The 11,398-nt window shown below is 38.8% G+C and overlaps 1 protein-coding gene across 1 annotated transcript; it reads left to right on the top strand.

Annotated features, from left to right (window-relative positions):
• Window positions 1-1,072: 1,072 nt before the first annotated feature.
• On the top strand, window positions 1,073-9,209 carry LOC138853161 (UV excision repair protein RAD23 homolog B-like). Its single transcript, XM_070088210.1, has 4 exons — window positions 1,073-1,225; window positions 1,431-1,558; window positions 2,202-2,368; window positions 7,493-9,209. The coding sequence occupies exons 1-4, from the start codon at window positions 1,113-1,115 to the stop codon at window positions 7,601-7,603; spliced, it is 519 nt and encodes a 172-aa protein (XP_069944311.1). The 5' UTR covers window positions 1,073-1,112; the 3' UTR covers window positions 7,604-9,209.
• The last annotated feature ends 2,189 nt before the right edge of the window (window positions 9,210-11,398 follow it).

Here is an 11,398-nt window from a genome sequence, read left to right as displayed (position 1 = left end):
GGTTAGATAAATACATGAGTGGGTGTGGGTGGGTGTAAGGTGGACCTGACTAGCTTGTGCTACTGGGTCAGATGCTGTGGTCCTTAAGTGGAGGTGACCTGACTGGGTGGGCCATTGGTCTAAGCTGGGGGTTCACATGGACCTGCCCTGCATGGGCCAGTAGGCCTGCTGCAGTGTTCCTTCTTATGTTCTTATTATACCTTCTACATTCGTTCACAGCTGTGTTTTGGGAGCTTTTTTTACATTGGGCTCCTTCCCACATGAGGCATCAGTTTTCATAGCCGAGGAGCCTGGCATCCTCCAGGTGCTGTGTTGCATTAAGTCATCTTTGTAACAGTGATTCAGTTCAGTTTCCCAGGAAGCCCTACAAATGCTGGGCTAATTTTAATCCCTTCCACACCATTAATCACAAGATTTAATACCGGCCTTTTCAATTCCCCACCTGCTTTTTTTTTTTTACATTTCGGATATTGAGAATAAGAACCCTGAGAAAAAACAGGTCTTGTTGCTTTCTTTCAAGTGGGTATTATAACCAGTGAGGCACAGTCTTAGAAAGTAAACTTTTCTGTATCAGGTTTATTGTTGTATGGGCCCTTGTTTTCTCTTGCTGAAAAGCATTCACCTTGTTCCACTTGAACGTGTACATCCAACTCGCTAGCATCACCTGTGAGAAACTGTCTCCTTTGTGCTCTTTGCGAGGCATGTTTTGGTGTGGCACATATCTTTAACTACCTGACACACTCCCTCCCCAGAGACAATGCTCCTTGAAGATTTTCTCCTTGTAAACTTTCAGCACTTTCCCTTTTTTTTTTTTTTTTTTGCTGTCTTCCACTACTTGCCTGCACTACATGGTATTATATGATTCTCTTGTCTTTACATCTTATCTGCCTGTTCTACAGCTGTCTGGAGTTGAGCATATTACACACCTCTGGGTTGAAATGATGGTGAAATGCTCAAAAAAAGTGTATATGATATTTTTTGGTGTGTAATCTTGTATAAAATTTGTTATTTGTTTCGAATGCTATTCTAATAGATTATTTAACAAATTGTAGTGCAAGTAATGGTGGCACAGTTATAAGTAAAGATTACAGAAATGAGTATCATCCTTTCTGATGCATCAGGCTAATAACATAATCTTCATAATTAAACTTTGGACTTCCTCAGAGGATCCTCTTAACTTCCTTCGATCACAGCCACAGTTTGAACAAATGCGGCAGATGATTAGGTGAGCACTTTTGCTGTTGCTTTTGTTCTTAATGTATAGATTTTTGATGGAGCAGTATTTTAGTCATTGAAGAATAGATCTGTTATTTTTAGTGCTGTTTCCACAAAAAAAATGACCTGTAACTTTAGAAAACATTGAAAATTTGAATTGAACAAAGTGTAACTTGTTCATTCTGCACACTGAATTCTTTAACCTGACTTTTCAGGTCAAATCCATCACTTCTGGATGCATTTATTCAACAAATTGGTCAAACTAATCCCCAGTTACTGCAGGTCATCCAGCAAAATCAAGAGGCCTTTGTTCGAATGCTGAATGAAGGTGGCAGCTCAGGAGGTATAACCAAGCTATTATATTTCTGTTTCCCTCTGGTTTTAGCTTTTCACTTAACCTGATTATCAACCATGGATCCAGGTTTAGACAAGCTGAAAAAAAAATGATAAAAAATACCAACTAACTTGTTATACAGATTTCTTATCTCATCGACCATTTCCCACCAAGGCAGGGTGATTCAGAGAAGAAAATGCAATGATTTACTTGTCTTTTTTTATTATTAATTGAAGGAGAAAGTGGTAACCATCCCTTTACCCTTGAGTCTCTTACAACACATGGCTAACAAGGAAAGAACTCTTACCTGAAGGGAGTTATAGTAATGAAAAATATTTGTATGAAAATTTGTTCTACCCATTTTATATCAGTAATGAATGAGTACATAAAACATATAATAAAACAGAACTGTATACTGGTGGGAACAGTATTTAGGCAGAAGTACAGAGTGAAGGAATGCCAGAAAGTGTGGTCTTAGTGGGAGAATCTGAAATTGGTTATGCAAGTTTCATTACCTGCACTTTGCCTTGGAGTGGACCATACAGTGCCAGTGGAATTAGATGTGTGTGGAGTATAGAAGAGTTTTAAAAAACTGTTGTATACTAGGGAAAAGCCTGTGTTGTGGACTAAATATTTGATATTTATTTTTCAGGTACTAGCACTGGAGGCAGCGGTAACCAAAGCAGCGGTGGTGGTGGTGGTGGCGGTGGCGGCGGCGGCGGTGGTGGTGGAGGTGGTGGTGGTGGTGGCAGTGGCCGTGCTGTTCCTGGCCAGAATGCCATTCTAGTTTCTCCTCAAGATAGAGATGCTATTGAAAGGGCAAGTTTGGAAAGAGTGTTTTAAAATTAATTAGCGACAGGTAAATGAGTCCCATTGGTAAACAAAGTGAGAAGATGCATGTATATTAGCCTTACCTAGGTAATAATACAAGCTTAGCATTTTTTGTGTGAAAGTAATAATAATAATACTTAAGTAACATGACATTAATGATTTTTTTTATATTAATGAACCATGCTACCTCTAAAATAGATGGAAATGTTTATTGTATAAGTTCCGTAAATGGTGGTTTGAACTAAGTGATATAAATAAATGAACAGCTTTGTTTACCAATGTTGGCCCAGTTCTTGCTCGGATTGAGTCTAAAGTTTATTATACAGTGGAACCTTTACTTATGAGTTTAATCCATTCTGTGACCTTGCCTACATCTGGATTTGCTCATTTGCAGAGTCAGTTTTCCTCACTTAAATTAATTGAAATGGAATTAATCCATTCCAGTGGAATTCCAGGCACGAGAAAATACTTCAATAATTTCCCTAATATCATCTCTACTGCTTATATATCTATCACAATTCTTCTGTTATAATAATAGGTAGTAGGTTGGTAGACAGCAACCACCCAGGGAAGTACTACCGTCCTGCCAGATGACTGTGAAACAGAAACCTGTAACTGTTTTGCATGATGGTAGGATTGCTGTTTTCTTTTTCTGTCTCATAAACACGCTAGATAACAGGGATATCTTGCTACTCCTACTTACACTTTGGTCACACTTCACAGACACGCACATGCATATATATATACATACATCTAGGTTTTTCTCCTTTTTCTAAATAGCTCTTGTTCTTCTTTATTTCTTCTATTGTCCATGGGGAAGTGGAAAAGAATCTTTCCTCCGTAAGCCATGCGTGTCGTATGAGGCGACTAAAATGCCGGGAGCAATGGGCTAGTAACCCCTTCTCCTGTAGACATTTACTAAAAAAGAGAAGAAGAAAAACTTTATAAAACTGGGATGCTTAAATGTGCGTGGATGTAGTGCGGATGACAAGAAACAGATGATTGCTGATGTTATGAATGAAAAGAAGTTGGATGTCCTGGCCCTAAGCAAAACAAAGCTGAAGGGGGTAGGGGAGTTTCAGTGGGGGGAAATAAATGGGATTAAATCTGGAGTATCTGAGAGAGTTAGAGCAAAGGAAGGGGTAGCAGTAATGTTGAATGATCAGTTATGGAAGGAGAAAAGAGAATATGAATGTGTAAATTCAAGAATTATGTGGATTAAAGTAAAGGTTGGATGCGAGAAGTGGGTCATAATAAGCGTGTATGCACCTGGAGAAGAGAGGAATGCAGAGGAGAGAGAGAGATTTTGGGAGATGTTAAGTGAATGTATAGGAGCCTTTGAACCAAGTGAGAGGGTAATTGTGGTAGGGGACCTGAATGCTAAAGTAGGAGAAACTTTTAGAGAGGGTGTGGTAGGTAAGTTTGGGGTGCCAGGTGTAAATGATAATGGGAGCCCTTTGATTGAACTTTGCATAGAAAGGGGTTTAGTTATAGGTAATACATATTTTAAGAAAAAGAGGATAAATAAGTATACAAGATATGATGTAGGGCGAAATGACAGTAGTTTGTTGGATTATGTGTTGGTAGATAAAAGACTGTTGAGTAGACTTCAGGATGTACATGTTTATAGAGGGGCCACAGATATATCAGATCACTTTCTAGTTGTAGCTACACTGAGAGTAAAAGGTAGATGGGATACAAGGAGAATAGAAGCATCAGGGAAGAGAGAGGTGAAGGTTTATAAACTAAAAGAGGAGGCAGTTAGGGTAAGATATAAACAGCTATTGGAGGATAGATGGGCTAATGAGAGCATAGGCAATGGGGTCGAAGAGGTATGGGGTAGGTTTAAAAATGTAGTGTTAGAGTGTTCAGCAGAAGTTTGTGGTTACAGGAAAGTAGGTGCGGGAGGGAAGAGGAGCGATTGGTGGAATGATGATGTAAAGAGAGTAGTAAGGGAGAAAAAGTTAGCATATGAGAAGTTTTTACAAAGTAGAAGTGATGCAAGGAGGGTTTAAATTTTCCAGTACCAAAACTCACCAAATTACTTTCACTATGCGCTCTGTCATCTCCGATCATCTTTTGTATCTCTATGGCTCTCGTATCCCCGAACGTGATACAGTCAGGTTTCTAGGCCTTCTCTTCGACCGTAGGTTATCCTGGAAACCTCACATTACCTCTCTGAAGGCAACTTGTCACAGCCGGCTAAACCTTCTTAAAACCCTTGCTCATCTTTCCTGGGGTGCTGATTGTCGAACTCTGCTTCGCCTACATTCAACCCTCGTTTTATCGAAACTTGATTATGGTGACCAGATTTATTCAGCGGCCTCTCCTGCTACTCTCTCTAGCCTTAACCCCATCCATCACCAAGGATTACGTTTATGCCTTGGTGCTTTTCGCTCTTCCCCTTTTGAGAGCCTCTATGCAGAAGCGAATGTTCCATCCTTGTCTGATCGCTGTGATGCCCATTGCCTTCGCTACTATGTACGCTCTCATGATCTCCACAATCCTTCCATTTATAGAATGGTCACTGATATTAGTAGACATTCTTTATTTGTTCGCTGCCCCAGTTTGCTCCGTCCCTTTTCTCTTCGCCTACATTCGCCCTTGTCTTCCCTTCAGTTACCACCTTTATATGTTCATGTAGCATCTCACTTTTCTCTACCCCCCTGGGAAGTTCCATCTGTTCGGGTCTGTTCTTTTTCACTCCCTTGCTCGAAAGCCCAACTGCCTACGGTGGCTTCCCGCTCTCTTTTTCTTGATCACTTCCACTCTCATTCTCATGTCATCGCTGTGTACACAGATGGCTCTAAGTCTTCAGACGGTGTTGGATTCGCAGCAGTGTTTCCGGACAGCATCGTGCGAGGGCATTTACTATCTTCGGCTAGCATTTTTGCTGTTGAATTGTATGCCATTCTTGCAGCACTTATTCATATCGCATCTATGCCTGTGTCATCATTTGTGGTAGTCTCAGACTCCCTTAGAGCTCTCCAGGCTGTACGAAAATTTGATACATCTCACCCTCTAGTTCTCCGTATCCAATTTTGGCTACGCCGTATCTCTACCAAGCGTAAAGATGTTGTTTTTTGTTGGGTCCCTGGTCATGTCGACGTACAGGGCAATGAACAGGCAGACACTGCTGCACCGTCAGCAGTACATGACCTACCAATTTCCTATAGAGGTGTTCCATTTCTGGACTATTTTGCTGCAATAGCTACCCACCTTCACACCCGTTGACAACAACGTTGGTCAACTCTGCTCGGTAACAAACTTCATTCTATTAAATCGATCATAGGTTACTGGCTGTCTTCTTGTCATCAGTGCCAAGGTTGGGAGACCACTCTCTCCTGCCTTTGCATTGGCCAGACTCGTCTTACTCATGGGTATCTCATGGAGAGGCACCCTGTTCCTCTCTGTGAGCAGTGTCAAGTTCCAGTATCGATTAGCCACATTCTGTTAGACTGCCCTCTCTATCAACGAGCACGCAGAATTTACCTCCAACATCGTCTTCGTTCTACTACTCTCTCTTTACCTTCCCTTCTTGCTGATGGACCCTCCTTTAACCCTTTGACTGTTTCAGGCCCCTTTCTGAAACTGTCATTCTATGTCGCTAAATTTTTGAAAAAAAAAAAAAATTATTTTTCTTATGAAATGATGGAGAATCTTTTCCCGATGGTAATGACACCAAAAGTTCAAAATTTGGTCAAAAACTCATGGAATTACGCTCCCGCAAAGTTAGCGGTCTCAGCGACATATGGGTATCATTGATTTCGCCGACTTTGAGCCCTATTTTCAGCCAATTCCGTTTTTCCAGTTGACCAAACTCATAGCTATTTCTTTAGAACTCCATTTGATCTATCAGCTGAGTACAAGAAACTGCCCATTTACCAATTTGGACTACCCAATATTGTGGTCAGAAATTGGCAATTTGGCCAATTTCATGCAAACTAAAAAAGATGCCAATTTCAAAATAGGGTCCAGAATAAACAAGGTAGACAATTTTGGCACTAAAATAACATATGCTCTGTTCATTAGTCACATCTCTAGGCCCCTCTTATATTATTATTGCTTTCTATATTGATTTTTTATTCATACAAAAAAATACAAAATTTACTGTTATGCAGACTACTGCATTATTGTAAAAATGGTATAAATAATATCAGTGCACTAGTGAAAGAATATTAGACTCCCCAGTTGAAGTGTATTGGACGTGTGGTGTGATTTGTTTATTCCTGAAAATTGGTAAAAATCGAACATTTCCGCTACTTTGAGCTCAGTTTCAAGGTCGTTTTCATCGTCAAAGTAATGAAAATCATCTCTATTTCTGAAATATGTTTTCCATTTTATCACCTAAGACCATGAAAACGCAAATACATCGATAAATACTATACGAAAATACACCTCAAAGTCGGCGTTTTAATCCAAAAAAACGATCAGTTTTTTTTCTCATTACGCACTGTGTGCTGCAGGATTTTTTTTGTGGTGCACACTGACCACACAGTCCCATTCTCTCACATGTAGGCCTACCAGCTTTCTTCCGCTTGATTTGAAGCCGCTAGAATTATTGAGTATATATACGTCAGAAACACTGGCTCGTAAGACGTATATATACGACCAAAACAGTCAAAGGGTTAATTCTGACTCTCTCATTGACTTCTTGACAACGACTGATTTACTCCACAAACTCTGATGATGATACCTTTCGCACTCCCCTCAGCCCTTTCTAGTTCAGTCTCTTGCTCTCCCTTTACCCTTTCACCATCCACTGCCCCGCTGTTATCCGTAACCTATTACTCATCCATCCCCCTTTTGCCACCTGATGCCCTCGCTTCCTTCCTGCCCTGCAGCGCTGTATAGCCCTTGTGGCTATACGTATATGCTTCTAAACTGTTGTATTCTGAGCACCTCTGCAAAAGCAGTGATAATGTGTGAGTGTGGTGAAAGTGTTGAATGATGATGAAAGTATTTTCTTTTTGGGGATTTTCTTTCTTTTTTGGGTCACCCTGCCTCGGTGGGAGACGACCGACTTGTTGAAAAAAAAAAAAAAATAATCTACAGTCACTACCAGTAAGCAGTTACATACTTTATTTATTCATTCATATTTTTATTCCACAGCTCAAGGCTTTGGGAAACTTTCCAGAGGACGTGGTGATCCAAGCTTATTTTGCCTGCGAGAAGAATGAAAACTTAGCTGCTGAGTTTCTCTTCAGTCAGACCTGGGATTAGAATTTAATTATATCAAATTTAAAGTTAATTTAGAATATGAAATATCTTGTTAGGTGCACGACTTGAGCTGCGGGCTGATTATCAGAGGCTTATTCCAAATTGTTATGGAAGATGAATTATGTATACTGAATATCTTAATTTATAATTTTTCAGTTAATGAATGTTAGGAGAACTTAACATTTAGTGTAGGCTTGTGTCCTGCGCTAATTGTTATATGGTTTTGTGTGCATCAAACACCCGTGCTACCACTCCTTTGTGTAAATAATTTGTGTGATAGCTTTCATGTGAATTCATCTTCCTACTGTTAAAAATCTTTGAAGGATGTGGTTTCATTTTTCTCTGGACTTTACTACTGAAATAGTATTCACTCTTACTGTCAATGCACGGGTGAAAGCACATGCAAGTGATCATCCAGGAAGAACTTACAGGTATTCCATCCAAAAACACATTTCTTCATAATTTGATATTTTTTTTATTTAAATCTTCAATCTTCCCCATATTTACATATAATTAAGTTGCAAAGAGATTGTGCAGGTTTTTGTATTGTACAGTAAAGTGAGGCATTTTCATGTTACTGATAAATGTAAAAAGTAATTTCTAATTTTCTTAAAATTACATGAGAATGAATAAACATGTTAATATATTACAATTAATATTTGCTTTAATAACTTGTGGGAATGTATACATTAACTATTTTAAATGCATATCTTCTAAATCTAATTAAGGAAATTTTAGTATCAGGTTTCTCTGAGAATTCAGAGGTGTATAGATTTCATTGCTCAATTTTTGTATTTTACTGTTCGGTCAACATTGTATGAAGGTTATTCAAATTGGATTGTGTTATTTGGAAGTAGTTTTTAAAATGAGGACTACATTGGTAGTTTTGTAGCATAAAATATTCGGCAGTTATGTTGATTTAAAATACTAATTTAAAATGGAATTGCTTTCTTGTCATGTCTGAAGCTTTTACAGCACATTAGCAGCACATAAGAGTGAATTTTTTATGTTCATTTTTTTTTTTTTTTGTTTAGAAATGGTTCTTTCCTCCACCCCTTCCAACATCTGCCCTTCATGCATGGATTGTTGCTTGAGGCATGCAGTGCAGCATCACTTAAATCTCCTTAAGACTGACAATATTAAAGTTTAATTCATTCCTTATAATCCCATACAGGATTATGAGTGACTAAGGAATTTGTTTTCTTCAGCTTTTTGTGAGGAAAGTGTTAGATTGAAGTTAATCCTTATTAATAGCTTCATTCCTGTTGTGCAGGAAATAAATTTTGTATGCCTGAGTAAATGGAGCAGCTAGTTGATATTGCAGCTAGCTAATAGTGACAATGTGGACCTCACAATTTACTGTATAATGAATTTTGGCCTTGAAAATCTGTTTCCTCTCCCGTTCTGCCTGAGCTTCTGGCGGTCACTCATTACCTCGGCTGCTCATGAGTTTTGCCATTGGTGTGCTAATAGCCAGAGGCACTGATGACACCCAGATAGTATAAGTTGCCACTTATGCTTTCCCTTGGCCTTACTTCAGTAGGGAAGCATTTTGTAAAAATATTTGTTAATATTTCTTGTGAAGAGGAACATGACCAGCAGGTTAAAATATTGTTTTACTATCCTGCAGGTTGCTTCAGGTAAAATATTCGTAACTCTTATTTAAGTTTTGAAGGCGACAAGTAATTTTTTTTTTTTCAACATGCCGACAGAACCCAGCGAGGGAGGGTGGCCTGAAAAAGAAACACTTTCGCTATCATTCACACTATCACTGTCTTGCCAGAGCTACACAGATATAACAGTTTGATGCCCCTCCAAACAGCAAATATCCCAGATCCTTCCTTTAGAGTGCAGTTAGTGTACTTCTCACCTCCAGGACTCTATTCTGTTTTGATGTTGAAGGGGATTTATAGTCTTGTTTATTCTGTAGTGCAGCATAATGTACTCTTCATAAGATTTGTATTTTTTTTTTAATGCAGATTCCATCCTTTCTCTTAACTTTCAACATGCAATTTTTTTTTTCCCTTTTTTTTTGTTTGTCAACAGCCATCTCCTATCAAGACAGTACTGAATACTTGCATGTCTTATGTGGAGCTCTTATGTATTGGAGTGCTTCCATATTCAGAAAATTAACGTTGAGTTGAGAATACTCTTCAGAATTTTGAGTTTTGATCTGGAATGTTTCCATTAGGAAATGAGAATGTTTACCTAATTTTTGAATCTGGAGTAATCTTCGAACCTAAATTTCTTTTGAATAAGAGGAACAGTTTAGAAAATAAATTTTGAAATTAGATGTTTTGGTTGCTGTGCAATCTGAGAACATTATCCCTCTACTGTATAACTCCACTCCTCTGTACCTCACTGCATGTTATTGGACTATTGCAATGTGTGGTATATGCATGTAATGCAGGTAAATGCTGGCATTGGAAATTTGAAGTAAATCAAAAGAGGCATTCACAATTCATGGAAACTAATATCCAACTTTCTTAAATAAAAAAGAAACATCAGTTTTGACATTAAACTGAGTACACACGTTACCTCAGAGACCAGTATCCTAGAATACACAAACATAATTAGCCTGAATCCACTGAGAAGTTGCATTATGAATTTATCACCGTTGCAGGAAAGTAAGAACATAAAGAAGGAACACTGCAGCAGGCCTACTGGCCCATGTGAGGCAGGTCCAATTCTCCCACCGGCTTAAGCCAATGCCTTAACCTATGACACTTGGAAATTATTGCATGAAAAGCAGTACAGATAGGTTGCAGCTAGTGCAGCTCGACTAAGTTCTTTACAGTTGACATCTCCCACTGACTATCTTAGAGCATAGTATGAGCAAGGCACTCCTATACCTTGTGCTCCATTTCCTTGAATTAAGCCTGAATGCCTTTGCCCTCCCCCTTCCCCATCATTGGTGCTGTATAAACCCTATGGGGTTAGTGATCCCCCATAATTAAGAGTGGTGAATGCATTGTCATGGTGCAAAATGCTGGACAGGCTCCCATTTTTTCATTTTTATGCAGTGCTGTATGTTCCTTGTGGGTTTAGCGCTTAGTTGTGATTATAATAATTTCCATTCTTGCCACCATTGACAATATTCCTGTCACAGCTGACCCATAAACTGAAGATAAATTAAACCATCTTTAGATCTTTCCTGGACCATTATCAAGTTGCAAGTGAGAAAGTAATAGAGGAAGCCAGAAGTGTGTTCTGGGTATTGGTAAGTGAAGACACTGACAAGGTTAGGTCAAGGAATGTATTCTTAAAATTAAAACATTTGAAAATGGAAAGAAAATCATCGTAAGTGAATCAGTTTAACCCTTTCAGGGTCCGTCCCGTAGATCTACGGCTTTACGGTGAGTGTCCAAACCGTAGATCTACGCCATGAGCTCAGCTCACTCTGATAAACTGAGTGGTACATTTGGGCCTAGATATGAGAGAATACATCTATGTGGTATGTGTGCACCACATAAAACAGATCCTGCAGCACACTGTGTATAATGAGAGAAAAAAACTGAAATCATGATTTTTCGATTAAAACAGCGACTGCAGTGTTTTTTCGTATGTTTTTTATAGTTGTATTTGCGATTTCTTGGTCTCATTTGATAGAATGGAAGACATATTACAGAAATAGAGATGATTTTGATTGGTTTTAGCACTGGAAATGGCTTGAAACTGAGCTCAAAGTAGCGGAAATGTTAAATTTTTGCCGATATTCAAGAGTAAACAAACGACCTCACACATCTAATACACGTCAGCTGGTGGGTCTAATATACATTCACAAATATGGTGGTGATA

This window comes from Cherax quadricarinatus, chromosome 24, assembly GCF_038502225.1.
Source record: "Cherax quadricarinatus isolate ZL_2023a chromosome 24, ASM3850222v1, whole genome shotgun sequence".
Lineage (NCBI taxonomy): Eukaryota > Metazoa > Arthropoda > Malacostraca > Decapoda > Parastacidae > Cherax > Cherax quadricarinatus.
The sequence above is the reverse complement of the archived record's forward strand: the minus strand, read 5'-3'. Positions and strand labels throughout refer to the sequence as shown.